Source organism: Heliconius melpomene, chromosome 11 (assembly GCF_056956725.1).
Source record: "Heliconius melpomene rosina isolate 202511_hmr_F chromosome 11, ASM5695672v1, whole genome shotgun sequence".
In the NCBI taxonomy this organism is placed as follows: Eukaryota; Metazoa; Arthropoda; class Insecta; order Lepidoptera; family Nymphalidae; genus Heliconius; species Heliconius melpomene.
The window spans coordinates 5324054-5348617 of NC_140399.1; the positions used below are offsets into that span (position 1 = coordinate 5324054).

Below are 24564 nucleotides of genomic sequence, written 5' to 3' on the forward strand. Positions count from 1 at the left end.
AGTGACCTTTCGATTTTATATATATAGATTTATTTTTATAAGGATGAATATTAAAATATAATTTCATTTTGGGTGACGTTTTCTTAAAACAACAAAGAAACTTTGCAAGCCGTTCCTTAGCAACGACGGTTGTTATTAACATGGCAGAATAAATTGCATGTCAAGTTAGAAAGTATTTTAATATATTAGTACATATTTGTAATGTAATGTTATATAGCCTATAGCACTTCTGAAGAATGCAGCTTTCATACAAAACAAAAACAAAGTAAATCGGACCAGTAGATCCAGAGATCTTAGCGTTCAAACAAACAAACAAACAAACAAACAAATTCTTCCGCTTTATTATATTAGTACTAGTGGACCCGGACGCGGCTACGCCTGCTTCAATTATAAGAATATTTATTAAATATATTCATGAAATTATTTTCAATTTTCAATAGAATTAGTAAGAAAATATAAGCTTAAATAATCAAAAAGAATAATAAGTAGAGACATATTATTAGAAAAAATTATCTGAGTTATTGAAATGAACCAACAAAAGGATTAAAAGTAACTAAAGGATAGGTATTTTTAATATTAGAAAAAGTACCTAAAGTTTTCCGTGCGTGCGTACATAGATATCGACTCTACGAAATAACTAAACATTTCTCTCTATTAAGTAGGATAATTTTAACGGGCAATATCAAATAAAATAAGAAGAGAACCAAAGTGTAGCTTAAATTAATTATAAACAGCAATTAATTACATAAACATTTACAATAGTTCGAAAATGTATGAAAATCTATAAAACCGTCAATGTCATCTGCTTATTCGCGTCGCTCACACTATGCCGCCCGTAGGCTAGGTCATTTGGAATCAGTGACATCTCCTTAATTATTTATTAGAATGCTATACAGTAAACTATAATTTCAATCTAGATAAAATGTTAAGAGTGACTATTCATAAGGATGAATATCAATATGTCGCGGTAACGGTTGCGTAGCGACGCGACGGTTGTTATTAACATGGCAGAATAAATTGCATGTCAAATTAGAAAGTACTTTAAAATATATTAGTATATATGAGTAATGTAATGTTATATAGCCTATAGCACTTCTGAAGAATGCAGCTTTTATACAAAACAAAAACAATGTAAATCAGACCAGTAGATCCAGAGATCTTAGCGTTCAAACAAACAAACAAACAAACAAACAAACAAACTCTTCCGCTTTATTATATTAGTATAGATAGATCATATTTGAAAATTAAAAATGAATATAGACTTACATCCTCAGGTGCGAGAGCATCAAGTTGCGTCCAGTCGATGGCGGATGGGATCATGTTTGATGATGGTGCTGCGTGGGTGCCCGCGCTACCAGCCACTACCACCGCGCACCAGATAGCCCACCACATCTGACACAAACAACATTAATAAAATAAAGCAATAAAGAACATACATAAACGCGACAGGCTGTGGGTTCAATTCCACTTTAGGGAATGAAATATTTAATATTTTCTTTTTTCCGCTCTGGTGTGGAGGGAAACCGCAACGTTAAGTTCTGCCACTCAATACTCAATGCCTCTAGAATTCGGCGGAGTGTCTTAACACTAAGCTCCCTCTGTCTGCCATCCTAAATGCGGGATAAGCTTATTTTCATAAGGAAATGAAAAATAAATTCGCAATGTTTAAACTGTTAATTTTAAAACGTGAAAACTGATACTTAATTAAAACAATAATTAAGTATTCGTTTCATATATACATTGATTAAGCACCACAAAAGACTTGTTTTAAACTATGCTACGACGACGTTCATTAAAATTCATCGCAAATCCCGTTTAAATTGGAGACATTTCCGTTGAATAACATGTTTTTTTTGTTAAAAAGAACATTACACAGCGATTTTTGTCACAGTTAAATAATATTGAAAAATGACATTTTAATATGTATCTACAATTTTTTTTCTATAATAAATATTAATTTAATGCATTATTAAAATTGAACCGATTAACAGATTTTTTGTTTTTTAGATAAAATGGAAAACTACTAGTACAACAAAGAGAACAAACTAGGTTTCCCATGTGTCGTTTTCTCATGCGCCATTAGCGACGGGAGTAAGTGCGGTCTCACTTCATTTGGAGGATGCTCCTAGGGCTATATTTGCACAGGACCCAACTCCCTGTTGAGGACAAAGCGTCTCATGCTTTGTGCTCAAGAAACCACAAAAAGCATTATGTATTTGGATAAACTAGAACCTCTTTTGTTCTTGTCGTTTATTATATTTTGTGTTTTTTTTAATGAATTAAGAAGTTAAGAATTCGTAAATTTTGAGTCAAAAAAAAATATCAAATTGGATTTATTTTCTTTCAGTAAAAAATATCCTTTTCAAATTTATAACAAAAACACTATTTTTTTCATTTTCTTATTGTAATATAGTTAAATTGATATATAAGGATCCATATTTAGAACTCCTTAACTTAGGTCGGTTAGAATTACGACGAATCCATATCCTCGGATTGATAAATACATTCTGTTAGTATAAACAAGCGGCATTTAGTTCTGCCACTCAACACGCAATGCCTCCAGAATTCGGCAGAAAGTGGGGAACGGAAGGTCTTAACACTCACTAGGTTCCCTCTGCCTACCCTACTGTGTGCAGGATACAGCGTAAAGCTGATAGTTTAAACAAATATCAATGAATACATATTGTTAGACATAACAAGAACAAAAATTAAAAAGATACATTTAGCAGCTATAAAGTAAATAAAACGTGTAATTTGAAGGAAATGAAAACAACTTAGATTTTATCCATACGAAAATACACAAGTACCTGAATAAAAGTAACGTCGTTACATTCAAATGAGATTGTTAGAAGCTGAAATAGCGCCAGCCGAAACCGCGCGATAATTTGGGAGAACAATGAAAAATCGTTTCACGAAGCCCACTCTCTTGTGTAATCTCTATATGGCGAGGTTCATGCTTCCGTCGATTTGTCATTCTTGTTTTATTTCAGTCTAGATACGAATATATGAGAGGAATGTGCTCGATCGAGTGGAATGATGTAACGCTCTTACAGATGCTATGTCCTCTGGCCTCTGGGCTCTGGCCTCTTTGAAATGTCATCCACAATTTTCTGCCTTAACTCACAAATTCAATAGTGCTTAATAATTATTTATATATAGCTGAATGATTGGGATCGAGAAGACCTATCTATCTAATTTGTTGAACTATATAGCACTAAAATACCTAAGATGAGAATAACTCTACAATATAATTTGACTGGTCTAATATTAGAATATTATTATTTTTTGGAGAGAATTATAAATTAATACAATTAAAATCATTGATTGATTGATGATTGTGGTTAAATAACGTTATCAGCCTAAAGATTTTCTCCTAAGAAAAGTCTTTATTGTCCTAAAAGGCGTCTTCATTATCCTCCAATATAATATGAAAATATACAATATTCATGATGGGATATTGTACATAATATAGAGATATTTATCTTGAGAGCTATTGTTATGGGCTTTATTGTTTTTGACACTTGTAAGAACATATAAAAGAATCTGATCAATCTTAAGGTTTCTTTCATTCTATAATACGTTATTGATATATATGCCTTTTTGTGATCGATGACGTCAAATACATTTTACCTATACCGATAAAGAATTCAGTTGAGTACCGGTGTTCAACACGTAATGCCTCCAGTGGGGAGCGGAGTGTCTTAACACTAATGTTAGGCACTATGCTTCCTCTGTTTACCCTGCTGCATGCGGGATACAGCGTGAAGGTATCTATTATATAAAATATGAAATGCATAAGAAAACTTTATTTAAAACAGATTTTTATATTATAATTACTTATGTATCTTTAGTAGCGCTGTAGTATTATATTATGGAAATCCTTACATAACGACTATTACTGGTTTATTTTTTGTGAATAAAATACTGTTTCGTAGCCTAGGCGGCGATTGTGCTAAAAATATATTCGAGATGAAACGTGCAGCAGATTTTTAATTTAACCTTCCGCAATACAACTATAAAAACATATTTTATGAACGTATTACCTTAGGTTTCGACTTCTACAGTTCATACAAAAACCATGACACTTATTTTTTCAATTTCATGCTTTATCTTGCTTGTAGCAGGGTAGGTAGAGAGAGCCTAGAGTTAAGACACTTCGCTGTTAAGACTTTTCTCAGAATTTTTCGAGGTATTGTGTGTTGAGTGGCGGAACTCTACGCTGGCTTTGCCTTGACATCAGAGCGAAGAAATTAGAATATTCGTTATATAAATATTGAAGAATTAGGTATAGCGCGCACTAGTGATTTTTGTCACCGTGACTGTTGCGTCACTGTCACCGTGTACATTACACTTAATGAAGGTGCGCGCATTTGGATACGTGACAATTGGGTGACTTTTTGTCCGCGGAGGCCGGCAACACGCCAGTGACGCAACTGTCACCGCGTCCATAGATTTGTATGCCCGTGCGCGCATTAGCAACTAAATGTCACCTCCCACTTGCGGTTTCCATACTAGTCGTCTTCCCCATAAACATGAAACGGCTGCGTGTTGCATTGCAGCACCGAATTTTTATTTCAAGAATGGCGTCAAGTTCATCACCAAGGCAAAACGTGTGTTTTCATGAAGATGAAATAGACAATGACAATACTGATTGACGAAATTGAGTTGAGGCCATTGCTCTAAAACAAATGAAAAGTTGAAAGCCAATATTTTCTACATTTGCTTTTTTTTCTATTTCTTAATATAAGTGCACAGACAACCATCTCTTCGAGATCCATTTTATCAAATGTAAAAAATTTCGTCACTGTCATCGCAAGTGCGCGTAGTGGTGAAAAGTATGATGACATGTCAGTGACAAAAAATTTATTGTCACCGTGACAAAAGTTACCAGTACGCGCTAAGCCTTAGATACTCGAGTGGGAATCAAACCCACCACCTGTCGCGTTTACTTGTTGCCCGCTTGTGCCCCTGCGCCATGACCTGCCCCTAATATTTTTCGTATTTTTATAACTGTACCTTTAATAAAGGATTTCACAAATGATTGTATTTGGAAAGTGTGAAACTTATTTAGATAACTCCAATAGATATTCGCTAACTGAAATTCATCTAAAAGTTTCGCAATAAATTATTAAACTTTTAACTTATCCGCTATAGGCTTTACAATAGTTCACAGGTTAAATATCTGTGACAACTTTCATTAGGTAATCCTTTTTAATAAATTAGATAAAGGTTTTAGAGTATATGATAATAAATAGGTTCGTAATTTAGTTTGTCTTACATTTGTCTCATCTGTGGTTAAAAGGGTTAATTTGATAATAAATTAATTAAATTAAATCAATATTTTTTGGGTCTTGTGGGTGTTAAATATTCAGAAATTATATTTGACAAAAATAAAATTGTTATTTTTTATTTCAATTAAAGAATATTATAGTTTAAGTAAGTAATATAAATAATGATAAAAGATATTTGAACATAATCCTTGAGGGTTATGACTGTTATAATGATATCAGAAACAAAATCTGAAAATTCCTGTTAGTAATTTCACGCTTCGTCTAAAATGGTCTCAATGTCGTTTTAATAAATTTGCTACCCTCCGTATATTTTTAAAGAAAATTAATAGCGAAGTATTATTTAAATATACTAGTTTTTAGCTGTGGCTTCTCATCCGTGTGGTTATTGTTATTGTTCTTTGTTTATGGTGTGAGGAACGTGCCAGTTCAGGACTGTCACGTTGATCGAAGCACGTGTGGTTAATGGAAAATAATTAAGACCGATTGACTTTAATTTAACTTAAACTATTTTTTTCGGACCAGCTTATTAGAAACGAATTTTGTTTTCACTCGAGATAAAATTCAAAGTCTTGTTTAAATTAGCGATTTTTTTCACCAGACATGAAAATAATTGTCCAGCACAGAGTGAAAATAGTAATAGAAGAACTTATAAAGCCTGTAAGTAACAAAATTGGTGAAGTAAATTAAAAGCAGGAAGTTTATCCTTAGTAAACACCTACCCACAGAACTCGGACCCTATCTCCTATATATAACTTTGATTCTTTTGTTGGTGAAAATTTAACTTGGCTCCAATTTCACATTTATGTCTTTGATGAGATGAAAACTTTACATGATTAACAAGTTAACCATAAACATGTGACATGCAACAAGTGTCAAAGCTATGACTTCGGAAATAGCAACTATTGACGACGCGCGTCGACCGACAATCTGTCGTCTGGAACTTCCGTCGATCTTTATCTATGTATAACAAGTTTAATTATATATTCAGCTTATAATTTATTTAAGCAAATTTTAAAAAACTGTTATATTAACTTCGTGAGTTTCTTCAGTTTCATGCTGCACGCATACAGCGGGGTAGGCAGCGGGAACCCAATATTCAACATTCCGCTTCCCACTTTTCGCTTAATTCTGAAGGCATTGCGTGTGGAGTAGAGAAATCAAAAGAAATTGAAATATTAAATATTTAACTTCCTCGAGTGGAACTCACAACCTGTGCCGTTTACAGTCACACGCTTGTGTCACTACGACTGGCCTCACTTCGTAATTATCGTCATCAAATTCTAGTTGGGAGGATAATGCTTACTAAAAAGATAATGCAATCGATGTTAATAGAAATCCTAGGAGATTTCTCTATGCGCTTAAAGAAGAAAATTTAATAACCGCCATTTGCAATCTTTTATAACCTCTCTATAGAATTTCTTTATAACGAACTAGGAACCTCCGTTTCTCTATCTATCCATAATGGGTTCAATCTTGAATAATGTCCTAATGCCATAAAATGTGCGAGTTACGTGTAGCCGTGACTTACAGGTTAATAATTACAATAAATTATAAATAACTGTGTACAGAAAATATGTATTATTTCTTTTTAATATCAATATTTTTCTTTTTTCCGCACACAATACTATGGCACTATGACAATACGTCCCCATTTCCGTTAAATACTGGAGGCATTGCATGTTGACTGGCGGAACTCAACGCCGCGCATTGCCTCAACACCAGAGCGAAGAAATGAAAATATTAAATATTTCATTTCCTCGAATGGGAATCGAATCTACAATCTGTCACTTCAAACTACTAACAACTACTAAATGTTATAATTAAACAACGTAAATTGTGACTAGAAAAAAACATGATAAAGCAAGTTATGATATTATAGTAAAAACATTGTAAAAAAAATAAAATTTCAAGTTTTCACAATAAGTTTATAAGAGAACTTCCCAACTTCCCTCATAGCGCTATATTAATACACCTGAAATTGCATCCGCTACATAAAACGAAATTCCTGGCACGCCGGGCGTCTCTATCTAAATTCTAAAACTTCAGTCAGTCTCGTCTTTACAGAGCAGTCTCGATTTACTCTCTGGAAGTTGATACCTACTTAGTTTCATACGACAAGGTAATCTCGATTGATTTTAAAAGCTTTGCAATATTTCTTGTTCAAACGAAGATATAAAAAATAAATATCTTGTTATTTTTAGGGTTCCGTATCTTTTAAGGGAAATCTTTATAAAATCACTTTGTTGTCCGTCCGTCTGTATGTTTGTCTGTAAGAAATTTAGCAGCTAGCATCTACAGTGCTAGTTGAAGAAAAAACTGAAATCTATCCATTTGTGGGTAAATCCTAAAAAATAATAGCCTTAAACGGGGTTGTTATTAAAGCTGCTAGATCAAATGAGATATCAGATGAAAGGGCTGATGAGCTGATGGGCTCTGGGTAACCTAAGCTTGAATTTCAAAAAGAAAGCTCGAGACATCCAATTTTTGTAAGCAACCGTCGGCAGGCGAGCTCGACTCGCGCTTGTTTTTTATCAGAGTCACGCTGTATCTCGTACATAGCAAGGAAGGCAGAGGGAACCTAGTGTTAAGACACGCAATAGGTACATATTGCGTGTAGAGTGGCGGAACTCAACGCCGGGCTTTTACCTTGGCGCCAGAGCGGAAAAAGTATAATAATAATAAAAAATATTTCATTATACCGAGTGGGGATCCAACCAACGACCATCGCGTTACAGTCACATCCTTGTGCTCCTGCGCTACGGCGGCCTCTTTAATAAGATCGCTTATTGTGTTAAAACAAAAGTAATTTAATAGTTTAAAACAAAAAATTATAAGTAAAATACATTAGGGACCTATAACAATAATATAAAACGTTTTAAAGTGTCCCTTTTATTATCATTCAACATCCAAATAGCGCGATCTGAAATTGTCGATTCCATGATTTTGATCTAGTTAACACAAATTTTCGTCTCGAAAAGAATTGTCTGAAGTCAGCGTTTGATATTTTATTCAATTTTCTTGAAAAATGTCCGATTACATTTTGTTGACGACTTACAATAAAAAAATAATAAATGTTAATTTTAATAGTACATTTCTGAACACGTAATACAAATTCTTTAAGCAAATATGCTTTAAAATACTTTATTCAAAATATCGAATAGCCGGTGTATGCTTAATGTACGCTTTAAAACTTTACAATATATTTTTTTTAATTAAGTTTATTTTTCATATCAATTAATGATTCTAAAAGTATCTACAAATATATCTAATAATTTATACCCACTTATAAATAATAAAATATCGAATATGGGAAGTTTTTATAGAGAAATATCACATAAACATGATTCACATTTAACGTTAAGCTTCCGGAACTTCAATAACACAAATACACAATAATCCAAAGCTACTCCTGGGACTCGAACCCTCCAGCTCTCGTCCTCAATCCTTGTTATATTAAAAATAATATCATCATTCTCACATAATTTCCCATAGAATTGAATGTTACTTACAGTATTATAATAGAAAACCTTTCAGGTGAGTGTAAAATTTTCAATTAGTTAAACCCACCGTGAGAGCGAATCGATAAAAATGTTTCGTGAAATATTAAATTAGAAAATTTTTACCCATCAATCTTAGCGTTAATTTGTTTACGTAAAGACTGACATGATTGAAGCTCTTGTTTCAGGCTTAACGAAATAATGATTACGAAAAAAGGCTTCAATTGAGGCCAGTAGTAGCGCAGGGGCCCAAGGGTGTGACTGTAACGAGACGGTTAGGGGTTCGACCCCCTCACGAGCAATTAAAAAAAAAAAAAAAGAATTAAAATATTTATTTAAATTTACATTTTAATATAATTTTTTTGTTCTAGTTATGAGCAAAAGCGCGGCGTTAAGTTCCGCTATTCAACAAGCAATGCCTCCAGAATTCTGTTGAAAATGGGGAACGGAATGTTATAATAATAGACTTCTCTATGCCTCTGCCTGCAATTTTGTCATTATTTATATTATAAACAAATTTAAATTAAAATATTATTTATTTACGTCAAACAGCAATAGAATACGAAATGAAAATCAAAAAATACTACATTTATTATTAAATTTCATATTGCCTACATATAATTAAAATTGACGATAAAAAAAGCACTTACAGAAAACATGCTGCCAGTACTTGAGATCGGTGAGGTAGCCCGAATAACTTTACAGTCGCACTACTAAATCGATTTCTTTTTTTATACAAAATACCATGAAATAAATTCTTATAATATGAAATATATAAATTACTTTATATTTAGGTAGTTTTTTATAAAAAAAAATAAAACGAATCGTATATTAATTTCGCACTAAAGGAATATAACGTGTTCCTTATAAGTTTGCTATCGTAGACGTAGTTAACTGATGAATTTGTTACAAAGTAAAGCTTAATATTCTTTTACATTCGGAAAATATGAATCAGATATTTTATCTGTATGTTTTAGCCTAATTAATACTACAATTTAGTGTAACAGCACTCCACAGTCATAATTGAGTCAACATTTATTTAATTCTAGGTACACAAATACCGTTTAGTCATAATTGTTATCTCGTCAGTAAGATATAAAAAAAAAATAACCGACCTACATGCTTACGTAGTAAACAGATAATGATAAGCAAAAATCAGCTTCACGCTGAAACCCGCACACAGCAGGGTAGGCAGAGGGAACCTACTTTCACGTTCCCCACTTTCTACCGAATTCTAATAGAAGCATTGTGTGTTGAGTGACAGACACCGCGCTTTGCCTCGACACCAGAGCGAAGAAATGGAAATATAAACGTAAATAAATATTTCACTTCCTCAAGTGGGGATCGAACCCACGAATGTGCTATTGTAAGCCTGTCGCGTTTACAATAGCACATTCAACTCGGTTCATTTGTCCTTTAGCTAAAAGTATATGTATTTATATACATTATACAGGCATAAAATATGAAACTTTAACATTTCGAGAGCACACTTTTGCATTCACTATGCTAATATTAAAAGTCATATATGCCGTACGCCATCCTACTAACTATGATGAGCAAAATTTTAGTGAAACACGAAATTGTTTCTCATACAAAATAATAAAATAATAAGAAATATGTGCTGCAAGCTATATTTTTCAAAGTAGTATTCCCTCATTTTCCATACACATGCATAATATCTTTGTATATTGAGTATTTATTAGAATAAGAAGTAATTTTTAATGATTATTTTAAACGTGTAGATGCACATAATACCAAAAATAGCTGATCAGCCTTGAGCTATACGAGTTACTAATGATAAAAATCAGTTATTACATTTCTTTTTCAAAGTAATGAAAAACTTTTTTTCAGCTTCACACTGTATCCGGCATGTAACAGGGTAGGCAAAAGGAGCTGAGACAGAGAGAGAAGACACTCCGCCCACTTTTCGCCTCATACCGAAAGCATTGCTTGTTGAGAGGCGAGCCGCGCTTTATTAAATATTTCTATTCGTAGAGTGGGAATCGAACCCACAACCTGTCGTGTTTACAGTCACACCTTTAGCCCCTGCACCACGACTAACCTAAAATCATAACCGTCTTATAAATATGATTATAATAAGTAACTAACATTATTTACCTCGCACTAAATACATAGATCAAAACTACGCACTAACTAGATTTATACAGAAATTACAAAACTGCTACTCTCAAAACTAGAGGAAAGTTTCTTTGAAAGTTTAGAATGAATGCAGCTGATTCCTTTTGTAGTTCTTGGAAGAAGCTCTTGAAGTTCTAAGCCCTAAGTTTCAAGAATTGTGCTTGTATGAAAACTTGTAAACTATACTGGACATAGAAGTGAAACCTTCTTCCTCAATTAATATCGTGAACCTGTGAGGGAAGTTGTCCGAACTAATTTATTGTCGAGATCCTTTAAATACAGGTAAATAAGAAATGACTCTCCCTTATTTTACTTAGGACCTAAAAGCACTCCTCGTGACACATAATTTTAACAAATTATCGTTTAGTAAAAACTAATGTGCGTATTACAAGTATATATAATATAAAAAAATGCTTTATATTAATATTATGTATTTTTGACAGTTTCACCCTTTATCCCGTAAACAGTAGGTTCGGCAGAGGGAACCTATTTTTAAAACACTCCGTTCCCAATGTCCACCGAATTCTGAAGGCATTGCATGTTGATTGGCGGAATTCAACGCCGCTCCTGGCCTCGACACCAATGAAAGTATTAAATATTTCATTTCCTCGAATGGGGATCGAACCCACAACCTGTCCCGTTTACTGTCCCACGCTTGTGCCGCTCATCAAAAAATAATGTAATGATTAAAATAGTATTTTTAATCCGAAATTGTTATAAAGAGAATTGCTAATTTCCATATATATATGTATGTATGAATTGGTAACCATAAACAGAAAAATACGAAAAATCTGATAACCCACCTTAACAACCTATTACTTTTTACAACTTATCTTTTTATCTTTATATGTGCCAATTTGTCTGTTTAGGTTTTAGGGTATACATACAGTCGTTTCTTCCTTCACGTGATTCACATACGAAATTTGTAGTGATTGTCTATTATTATTGAGTCGGAAATAAACCTCCTATATTTATAATGAGGTCGTCGTAGCGTAGGGGCAGAATATGCCTGTAACGGCGGGTGGGTTCAAGCGATGTAAAACGGCGTTAAGATCCGCTACTCAACACGCAATCCCTCCAGATTTGACGGAAAGTAAAGAACTGAAGTGTCTTAATTTAAACGGAAGGAGTGCCTTAATACTAGGTTCCAAGGTTCCGAGGAAACTTCTGTCCCTAAATGTTAGGAATATGAAAAGTGAAAAATATACAAAAAAAAACATATAAAAGTAGTTTTTCTTTCTTATAGAGAAAACTTGACAGAGAAATCTTGAATATACTTACCATGATTGCGATAGTGTTTAAAAGCTTGACACTAGTTCAACTTTTCTGAAACAAAGAAAGGAAAAGATTACTTAAAAATCATAAATTATAATCTTTAACTTAGTAATAATATTTAAAATGCCTTATGTTTTATTTAAATAAAAAAAACTAGACAGATTTTAATCGATATTATTGGCAGCACCTTCAAAATATATGTAAGTATAACACATATAAATAAAACAAATGAATTTAAGCATGAGTAAACAATTCATGCATTTTTTTGTTACGCCATTTCTTTTGATTTTAAATCGATTTAGTACTAATAAAATTGATTATCGATTCATATTATATGCATTTATAACATTTCCCAGTCAATAAAGAAATAAATATAATATGTGAACCAAGTTTAAATGAAAAACAATAATATTAAACAATATTATTTGTATAAATTGTATTATATTATATATTAGTATTAAATTTGAACCTACACTCCACAGGAAGCATTGTTAATAAATATAATTTCAGGATCCATGTCATAGTGGCGATGTAAAGAGGAATGATCGACATGACCTAATTTAACTGGCCGACGTATCCTATCTAGGGCACCTGTATTTTACCTTTTTTTGTCAATTTCACGCTGACATTAATCATTTAATTTCCTCGAGTGGGAACCGAACCCACAGCCTGTCGCGTTTATAGTTAAGCGCTTATGGCCCTGCAACTGGATTAAATCCTCATGTATATCACGTTAGTAAGTATTCTTTTTCTATATTCTCTTTCTTTTTCATTATTCTTTTATACTGCCTTTTGAACTTGGAGCTGCTCTCCTATCTTGTCTGTTCTTGAACATAGCTGTGCTTTGTTCTATTTAGATCGGACTATTATTACTCATTTGTATATTGTTGAGATGGATACAAGGGTGTAACTGTAACGCGATACTTGCGGGTTCGATCCCCACTGGAGGGAATGAATTATTATTTCTTTACATTTTCATTTCTTCGCTCTGGTATAAAAAACCCGACGTTGTATTCCACCACTCAACACGGAATGCCTCGAACAATTTGGCGGAAAGTGGGGAACGGGGTGTCTTAACTAGGTTCCCTCTACCTACCCTGCTGTGTGCTAGATACAACAGCATTAAGGCTGATTTACTTTTTATTTTTATGTATATTATTGCCAGTAAAGCGCTAATAGAGCGCCGTCCTACGATCGTTTACATTGCTATTCCACATGATGATAATCTCTTGAAGGTAGAAAAAGGAACGTTATCTGAATAGTTGGGCTTGATCAAGACCACTAACATGTGAAATATCCATTTTAGTTAAAGACTTAATAGCAAAAAGTCTCGACTAACATCTTAAGAGATTACAGCTTAGCTGTTCTATCAAGATGTGAGATAGCGGCCGATCAGGCGGCTCCTATTCTGGACCCATGAATGGCCCAGATCTGCTCTGTCCATCTGTTTTTTATTGTTAAGTGTTTTTCTAAATTTTGTAGAATATTCTCATACTTGTGTGTATAATAAAAGCAATGAGATTCATTTAAATGAAATTCCAATAATAAATACTAGGAATGTTTCGGTTGATATGGTGAGTTCTGATAAAAAAAGTATTGAAAAATATTGCATTATAGACGATCATATATTTTATCTACCGACACAATTTTTAACGTACTTAGAGGTATTTGCCGTTACCGATAATATACCGTTACCGATAGTATACCGTAAGAATTCCAAGATATATGAAAATATTGTATAATGGAATATTTGCTAAAAACAAGCCGCAAGTACATCCACAATCAGTAAATGGTCGACCTGAAGGCTCGATTATCACATCTCGTCCCTGATTGCGTGTCAACAGAACAATGGAACCGGACGCTCAGTGGCCACCACCAGACCGAATCTAGCACCTGCCTGTACCTATATAGCGCCCGAATCACTTAATATCTAATTAGACTTGATCTAATTCAGTATTATATAGTGATAAGGACCTATGACTGTAGGTTCTAATAGGTATATTAAATTAGTAGAAATTACCTACTGGTAAATACTATATACAATAGGATATGTTTGGCCACTCGACCCGCAATACCTCCAGAACCTGGCGAAACGTAGTGTCTTAACACTAAGTTTGTGTAACGTGAGATTAAAAAAATGTAAGACTAGTGAATTTTTTTTATAATAATAGATATATAGTTATTACATTTTATTTAACATTTCTATAAGCAATTTTAGAAATAAATAATCCATTAGTTTAGTATTAATTCACAAATAATTAATATTGGAAATTATTTAGTTACGAAGTTCCTAGTTCCACTCCTAATAATTATTTGTTGTTATCAAAGGGATTTTTCGATAAATCATATCGGAGCGAGTGGTCCTACATAATATTAAGGAAGTTCGAGCTCGAATCTATTAATAAATTAATTTAAGTCACTTAACAGGGCCAATCGTGGCGCAGGGGCACAAGCATGTACCTAATGTAAGCGCTTTAGGTTGTGGGTTCGATTCCCGTTCGAGGAAATTAAATTTTGAATATTTTATTTTCTTCGCTCTGGTGTCCAGACAAAACGCAATGCCAGAATTCGGCGGAAAGTGGGAAACAGAGTATCATAAATCTAGGTTCCCTCAGTCTACCGTGCTACATTCGGGATACAGCATAAAGCTGAAAAAAAAGTTTATGTAATGCATATGATCAACCAACGCGGCTAAACTGTTACGAACTGGAATTGTATGTAAATTGTATTTATTAAACTTCCGAAATAGATAATCTTAGTTGTTATCTTCTAAGACTAAGTTCAGAGTGAATTTTTCTTCATATTGAAGATAATGTTAAAGCAATATAGAAATTGAACGTATGAAGACAAAACACTTAAAACTTTTCCGAATGAAAGTTTCATTGCGTCATATTTAAGTTTCGAGTCTTTCTTTTTCCAGAATTTTTTTTTTATTATACTAATCAAAAATATATCGTTCCAATCAAAACGGAAAGCGGAGTGTCTTAACACTAGGCTCCCTCCGCCTACCCTGCTACATAAATACTGCTTAAAGCTTAAAAAATAACCAAACCAGATGTAACGTAATTAATCATCCATCTCTAAAGTCGATTATTCGCACAATACGAAACTGGTCTAACTAATATAATAGTACTATTAAGTGGTTAACAATATTACCTATATAATTACTGATATATGCTCATAGCATAGGACGTGCTTAGATTTTGACAATATATTGTTAGGGTAATACGTGGGCACCTAATGGTAATAAGATCACATATACAGGATGTATCTGTATAGTAAACTAAGTTTGAGATTCGATTACTATGCTAATACAAGTGAACTTCTATAAGTGCATACTAAATTTGCAACTTTGTGGGCATCAATTTCAAAATCGAGTATATTTGTTTTAGTTTAGTGCTTCTTATATGTTTAGTAGCTATATTTATGTTAAAAAAAAATTAAAATCAGGTTCACTCTGTATACCTTATACAGCAGGGTAGGCAGAGTGAATAGTGTTAAGACACTCCGTTTCCCACTTTACGTAAATTTTTTTTAAGGCATTAGGTGTTGAGTGGCGGAAAAAATGATTAAAATATAAAATTTATTGTGGTATATTATAGAGTAGGTATATAGAGAGAATATGTAAGTATATGACTAAAAATGAAATGATGATGAAAGTATTTTAAGATTTGCTAATATAGATGACAAAATTAATTAATTTATATAATACTAGCGACCCCCTTGCGGCTTCGCCCGCTTTTACTACTGGATTATTCATATAATGTATGTTTGCAAAGCACTTAAGATAATGTGAAAATTAATTAAACCCTAATGAAACCCGCATTTTCGTAGTTTCAATAAGTATTTTCCAATTGTTTTACACAGCAAGGATTTTTTAGTAGGTACCGTAATTTTAAATCGGTGCTACTAATCTTTTCAAGTAGTTATTAAAATATATTTAAATGACTATTTTTAGATAGTTAAATGACTATTTTTAAACGGAAGAAATTATAAACAAAAGCCTACCTACTAATAACTACTACAAAAAATATATCGCGCTGAAATAATACATTCAACTCTAATTATCCAATACGTGCAAACGCATCTAAATCTTCGTTGCTATAAAGGCAGGCGGGTTTTTTTTTGCTTGTGGTTAATGCTGAAGAGGGTATTCTGTCCCTGATGAAAAGCAAGCACTACGTGGCTGCCTGTGAGGAAAATTAAATAGAATGCATGGGCCGGGAATCGAACCCGGGCCGCCCGCGTGGTAGGCGAGCATTCTACCACTGAACCACCGATGCGTGTAAGGCAGGCGGGCGCGGCGGACGCATGGCGAGTGGCGAGCCGTTTCGCAGCAAGGATTTTTTGATATTGTAACAACTTCTAAAGTACTTATTAAAATGAAAAACAGTAAAAGACAGTTTTGATCTACATTAAATGGCCAACGTAACTAATATACTTATTTATATGCTGAGAGTAAGGGATAAGTAAAACTTGAGTCGATACTGCTGAAGTGTCAACGACGTGATGTGTCAACAATTAAATGCGTTTTTCTCTAACACTAATCGCAATTTCGAAATTGTGTAAAAAGCAAATTTTATCTTCGTTTAACGTAGAAAATTAATAAAGTATTTTAAAGGATAAGGATTAATACCATTATGGAAAAATATCCCTCACAATAAAAAATATATTGAAATTACTATTTTTAGACAGAAATATGATCACTACACGTTATCCTTAAAAGATAAAAATATGCTGTCGCGGACTTTTTTGTAGATGTTTTTAAGAGGAATAATACTCCAGTACATTTTTTTCATGTAGTACTTACCATTAAAGCAGCGCATGCGCGAAAGTGTCTCAGCGGGTAGGACTTTATTCATATTTTTCGTATTTATGTTAATTTACATAAGAATGTACAAATAATAAACTATATATAAACCTTCTACGTAAAATACTCGACCTAATGGTGAAAACCGCAATAAAATCCGTTGGGTGGTTTAGAAGAAGAAGACTTAGAAACAACAGACAGACACGAAAAGCGACTTTGTTTTATAAGATATAGGATTATTAGTTTTTTTTTTTATTAATTAATAACTCACAATAAAAAACTAAATAAATTAAATTGGTTTCAGTACGGTCACGTTCAAATAGATAATACTATGTACATATGTAATATTAAGAAAACGATACTAATTCTACGAAGAGAATCGTATATTTTTTCAATTTATTACTTTCCTTAGAAATATTGCTATCATAGATTCTAAAGGAGAGTAAGGGCTAAGGACCCTTTTAATTTCTTATGAAACATAATTTAATGTTAGACTTTAATCACACTAATTCTTTCACTCTTTAATTACTTTAATTTTAATAAATTAAACTATTTTATATAATCCTTACATATACCACAACTCTAGTCATAAGTAAAGAATTTAAATTTAAAGCGTCGGCGATACCATTAATATATTTTTCTTATTTATTAACAGAGTAAGCAGAGGAAACCAGACAACCTAGTGAAAATCTAGTGATAAGCCACTCCGTTCCCACTAAGACACTTCTATTCTCTACTTTCAGTTAAGTTGCGGAACTCAACGCCGCGAGAAAAATAAATAATATTTATTTAAACAATAAATAAAAAACTTTAATCTAAAAGGTTTATATTTCAGAAGTAAGTGACATGGTTATAACATATTTCGCATGAAACTTGTCAGCGGACGTGACACGGACAAGCGCGTGTCACATTTTTGTCACGTCACTTTGTATGCAAGTATGAAAATACAACATATTGCAGTTTCATTTCATGACACCATTTTATTTTAAACCTCATATACCGTATATATGCGCTTACTAGACAAGCGTTCATTCATAGGAAGATTATTTTACATAAGAATATTATATTTTTTATATTTGAAAACTTTAGACGATAAGAATGTAACTTTTTTTCTTTTCTTTCTGTCAGTTTTACGTTGTTTCTTCCATGTAGCAGGGTAGGCAGAGGGAAGTTAATGTTAAGACACTCCGCTCTCCACTTTCCGCAGAGTTCTGTTGAATTGTTGTTGCGAAGAAATGAAACGTTAAATATTTCATTTACTCGAATGGTTATCGAACTCACAACCTTCCCCCTTTACCATCGCTGTCTTTTAAAATTACATGCAAGTAGTGCAGGGGCACCTCATGTTATTTTAGAAAAGTACCTTTTTGCTAATGCTGACAGCGTAACGTATGAAATTTAAATAATACCTACATTTTTTAGCGAGATTTAAATAAAAAATATAAAAGAAAGATAATGATCCTTTTGTTTAGCGCGCATAAGCAGTCTTAATTCTGGCAGACGTATGTGATAAATGTCTCTTCCTGTATTATAAAATACTTGTGAACATTTTTTTTTATTATCTGGTAAATATGGTTAATATATGGCAACAAAAGCGATGCATAAATGCTCGTATTTTTTATTGTGTTGACTTAAAAACTTGATATTTTCCTCTGCGATTCCTCCACGATTCTCCTATGCGATCTCGATATTTAAAGGTCTTGACAGACGAAAAAAAAAAATTCTATAATGTCTCTCCTTTCTCCTTTTGAGGAACGGAACCTTAAAAAAACAGTCTGATTACTTCCCACATATTGTCCTCCTCCATGAACAAAAGTTTTGATTTCGAGCTATCTCCAAATTATTAAAAAGTTTTTATATAGGTATACGAGGCGGGTAGAAGATAGCGATAGAGGTAGCTAAGATATCCTGTTAAGATATTCGTATGTAAGATGTAATTTTTACTGAACAAAATTAGATTCTTTATTTAATTATTAATTCAACCCGAAATGAAAATAATCTAATATGAGCCACTCCAAGTTGCATCACTGTAGATCCTGCGGCTTAACACGTTTTGCCGGATCTCTGCCCTATTTCTGTATATAATCCTCTCAACAGGTCACGACGCGGGTAACAAAATTTCATTATATATATTTTATGTTTAAAATATATAGATATACTACCGGACGCGCGCAGCTTCGCCTGCTTATTTGCACCCTTAGGGATGAATTGTAATAAACCATGAAACACGTAGTCAAAGAAATATTTTTTAGAGTCAGAATTTAAAATTTTATAAAAATCGGTGCCAATTTAAAAAAAACCATGCAAACTTTCAACCCCTATTTCATCCCTTTAGAGTTAAAATTTTTCAAAGTCTCTTCTTAGTGGATATCCAAATAGTGAAAGTAAACATCTGTCCAAATTTCACGTTTCTACGCGCAGCGGTTACGGCTGTGCGTGCGTCTTACCTCAGTCAGTGAGGACAAGTCCTTTTATATATATAGATACTTAGATTTTAACTATAGAGCTCGCATAGTAGCTATTATTATTATAATGCAGGTTTCAAATGTCATGAACTCAGTACGTAAATATAATTAACTAACAAACTCAAGGGAGACTGATACAACATTTAATACACAAGACAACACATGTGTGACATTACTAATTAGAGCTCGTCTTTAACAATATATCATACATTGTCTACTTTTTGAAACGTGCCTCACTTAGTAGGCTAGGCAGAGGGAACCTAGTGTTAAGACACTCCGTTCCCCATATCCCGCCGAATTCCGGAAGCATCGCGTTTTGATTTACTTTTCATTGCGCTTTCGCCTCGACATCACAGCAAAGAAATGAAAATTTATGAAATATTTAATTTCCTCGAATAAGAATCGAATCCACTTGTCATCTTTTATTATAACTACTATTATTAAAAGAATAATAGACTATAATAGCTAGACTCTATCTTACATTCTTAAATATGTTTTATAATCTTACTTTAACAAGTAAAGCTACTACGAAAACATTCCTTTATTTTGCTTCTTTCTTAGTTTTTTTTAAGCTAAGCAAATATTTTACTACTTTTAATTACTGTTAAAAATTGTAGATAGATTTTTAATGACTTCTGAGATTGTAAAAATTTTCAGTAACAATGTCTGACATCTGAACTAATATAGAAATAATAAATTTTATTTGTTATATTATAACATTAAAAAGGATCATTGTATTTGTAAGTGTAATCTTATATCATTTTGTTAAGCACTTTGCTTTTAATAAGCGACCCATCAAAGAGTTCTCTTGTGAACGATCTAAATATTACCTACTCGAAATTTTGGAGATACAAAGTAATTTCAATTAATAGATATCATATAGTTTTAGAAAATATGCTTATCTATTTTTTTTTTTTAAAGTAGTATAAAAGAAAATAAATTATATTTTTTTGTAAATCGGACATAGGATATTCTTTATTTGATTTAGTAAAACTAAATCAAATAAAGAATATAAATATAATAATAATACGGTACGCTCGACCACCCGTAGCCACCCAGAAGTTAGCTGTTGATAGCGGAGCACATTTGATTTTAGAATTATTCTAACTTTTGATTATTTTCTTTTCGAGTGCGTAAAAGTTTAGAAAGTCTCATCTCAAGTCGGATTTTATAGATAATTTTGGTGTTATTGAAGTTTTTCATCGTATATAATAGTGTAATATAGGCGTCAAATCGCAAAAAATACTTCTCATACTTCTCTTACTTTTTATACAAGTAACAGACGCCAAAACTATTTTATAATTTTTGCTAACTGCTCGTCTGCCTAGTGGTCCATCTAGTCCATAAAAAATATTAATATAGCACCTCAGGAAAAATTGATAAACTTTTTAGATTGTCTGTGGACAAAAAAAAGCAGATGTCTTATTAAGTTGGTAAGCTTGTTTGAAGCCTACCAACTTATAACAGCTACACGATAAACTTTAAGAGATATGAATATAACGTGTTACGAAAGGTTTTTCATTATTTGAACACTTTCTGACGTTAGAAAATTGAAAGATATAAAACCTTAGCTCCTTGAAGGAAACTATGATAAGGCTGATTTATTCTGCCGCCCTATATATATACTGCTACCGATTGTAAAAATAATAACTTAAACATTTTAAATTAAACAAAATACGTGACATTATTAAAAAAATTAACTGCCACTCAGTTAATTTTCTTGAAAAAATGAAAGTTATAGTCGGTCAATAAAGTCGTCGCAGACGAAGTTGCGGGCGCCAACTAGTTAATACTATAGTTTTTTTAAAAGGTTTTTTTCAAAAATGAAATTAAACCAGCTTCACGCTGTATTCCAGCCAGAGGGAACCTAGAGTTACACCAGAGCGAAGAAATGGCAATATAAGCGTAAATAAATATTTCACTTCCTCGAGTGGGGATCGAACCCATAACCGTCGCGTTACAGTCAAATCCTTGTGCCGCTGTACCACGACGAGCTCAGTTCAATTCTTAAATGACTTCAATGATTTTTTACTATAAAACTGGAAAGAATGGTACCGACGACGTTCAAATTATAATAACCTTATCATAGACAAAACAAAGAAAATCTTTTTTTTTATTTTAACCCCGTCCGCTGTCTTTTATGTCGCAGCATATTGTCTTGGTTTTCGCGGAACAACGAGTTTTTATTTAGCCTGTTGAACACGACAGTTAAGTGGCTCTGGAAATGACACGAGAAATGTCTTTTTATGTTATAAAATAATATTTAGAAAAACTACTTATTTTCAATGTCACAGATGAAGAAAATATTATACAATTATCAGTTACATAATGCTAAATACTTAGAAATATATAAAAAATACTTAAATTTTTTATAGTCCTCATTGGATATTTGTATAATCATATAAAGTGAAATACCATGTTTGTTTATCATAAAATTTTGATTTGGAGGAACGCGGCGAACGGAGTGTTTTAACACTAGGCTCCCTCTGCCTACCCTGATGTGAAAATACAGCATGAAGCTTTTTTCTTACATATATTTTATGGGTTAAGACGGCTTATTCTGATGAACTTTAAACTTAATGAGTTAAACAATATTCATGTACTAATCGATACAGTAATTAATACTCAATTAGTCATTCTTTAATTTATGCAATAACCTCTAACGACTTCTGTTCGATCAACTTTAAAATGTGATAATGAACTTATTAAGCTGCCCGCCATTAAGAAAACACTTTTATATATAATTTACTAATACAATAATAAATGCTGATAAAATTGTGTAAATTATTAATTGTGTTATTAAATAAATTGTAAGAATTAAAAAGAATAATATTTTATAATTTAAAATTAAAATCCAGATCTTGCAGACAACCCATACTTGAAACTAGGCGGCGTAGAAGACTGAAATTTTGCATATGTTAATTATTAATTTATCATCTTCCTCCTGGCATTAATCCCGGCTATTGCCAGGGTCTGCCTTCCTACTAAACCTACTCCACTTTGCACGGTCTTTTGCGGTTAATTATCTATCTATATATATAAAATCGAAAGGTCACTCACTCATCACGAAATCTCAGATACTACAAGTGCTAGGAATCTCAAATTTTGCATAGGAGTTACTTATGGGACGTAGGTGCTCGCTAAGACGGGAATTTGCAATATTCAACTTCTAAGGGGTTGTTTTTGGGGTTGAAAGTTTGTATGAAACTTCGTTACTACAAATGCTAGGAGTCTCAAATTTTGCATAGACGTCACTAGACGTAGTCATGGAGACAGAAATTTATAATAACATAGTTCACGCGGGTGAAACCGCGAGCGGGCCGCTTGTTAATCTATATATATATAAAATCGAAAGGTCACTCACTCATCACGAAATCTCAGCAACTACAAGTGCTAGGAATCTCAAATTTTGCATAGGAGTTACTTATAGGACGTAGGTGCTCGCTAAGACGGGAATTTGCAATATTCGATTTCTAAGGGGTTGTTTTTGGGGTCGAAAGTTTGTATGAAACTTCGTTACTACAAATGCTAGGAGTCTCAAATTTTGCATAGACGTCACTAGGACGTAGTCATGGAGACAGAAATTAATAATAACATAGTTCACGCGGGTGAAACCGCGATCGGGCCGCTTGTTAATCTATATATATAAAATCGAAAGGTCACTCACTCATCACGAAATCTCAGCAACTACAAGTGCTAGGAATCTCAAATTTTGCATAGGAGTTACTTATAGGACGTAGGTGCTCGCTAAGACGGGAATTTTCAATATTCGGCTCCTAAGGGGTTGTTTTTGGGGTCGAAACTTTGTATGAAATTTTGTTACTATAAATGCTAGGAGTCTCAAATTTTCTATGGACGTTACTTATAGGACGTAAGTACACACGGAGACAGAAATTAATAATAACGTAGTTCACGCAGGCGAAGCCGCGGGCGGGCCGCTAGTTTAGATATATATTTATACATATATGATATAACCACTTATGGAAATAATTTAGTAATTCAAGAACGTTACTACAGAACGCTATCAACGATGATTAAATGAAATATTGTAAGTGAAAGGCGAAATTAACAAAGTTAGAAGCAAAGTCTATTATCCTAATATTAATCATGTCAAACTCGTCATATTTTAATGTTTAGAAGATTAAGAAACTTTATACAAATTATTTAATTTAAACATCACCTTCACGCTTCCCGCTCACAGCAAGATAAGAAGACGAAACCTGGGAACCTAGTGTTAAGACATTTCGTACACCAATTGCCGCTGAATTCTGGAGGCATCACGTGTTGAGTGGCACAGTGAAGAAATGAAAATAAAAATTTAAATAAGTATTTTATGTCCTCGAGTGGGGATCGAACCTACAACCTAAACCAAGGCACACACTTCTGCCCCTGCGCTACGAGTAGCCTCAAAAGAAAATTTAAACATGATTTCGGTAAATACCTTAACCATTATATTTGTTAACATTATTTTTCCACAAATCAGGTAGGAACTGGTAAAGTATTCACCTATTCCGCTATCAATCAAGCACTGGCTAGGATTGATTAAATAGTGATGACTGCGCACCGCCGAGATTAAACACCTCATCGATGTGAAAAATACATTGTACTCGTATTTTGTTTTTAAAAGTATTGTTTTAGAAAATATTTACGATTTACGAGTTCATTCGTTTTTATACTGATGAACATGTTTATATTTGTTTATATTTTACGTTCGCTTCACGCTGTATCCCGCAGCAGGGTAGGCAGAGGGAATCTCGCGTTAAGACACTCTGTTCCCCACTTTCCGTCGTATTTTGGAGGCATTGCATATTGATTGGAGGAACTCATCGGCAACGCCGCGCTTTGCCTCGGCCCTCGACACCAGAAATGAAAACATAAATTAAATTTAAATAAATTAGAATATTGGAAATAGCAATATTGCCGCATGCAATGGTTTATATTGACATAACTTTTTCTATGAACCGATTTAAATAAAACACTTGATGTTAATATAAGCTTGCCCAAAATATAATATTAATAACTGCATTTAAATCGGTTAAGCCGTTTCTGAGATTAGCGTGCACAAACGGACAGACAAACCGACTAAT

At 33.0% G+C, this 24564-nt stretch overlaps 1 protein-coding gene and 1 non-coding gene across 4 annotated transcripts in view; both read right to left on the reverse strand.

Moving 5' to 3' along the window:
* The window catches only part of Dh44 (corticotropin-releasing diuretic hormone 44), a 49613-nt gene that overhangs the window by 8602 nt on the left and 16447 nt on the right, over positions 1-24564 (reverse strand). For all 3 annotated transcript variants that reach the window (XM_085193246.1, XM_085193247.1, XM_085193248.1), the window contains exons 2-3: positions 12209-12253; positions 1267-1392 (exon numbers count right to left, since the gene is read on the reverse strand). In XM_085193246.1, coding sequence (XP_085049372.1) covers positions 1267-1392; positions 12209-12211 — 129 coding nt within the window. In that variant the 5' untranslated portion in view covers positions 12212-12253. The remainder of the gene's footprint in view (positions 1-1266; positions 1393-12208; positions 12254-24564) is intronic.
* Positions 16415-16485, reverse strand: TRNAG-ACC (transfer RNA glycine (anticodon ACC)). The gene has a single exon. It is a non-coding gene; the product is annotated as a tRNA-Gly (tRNA).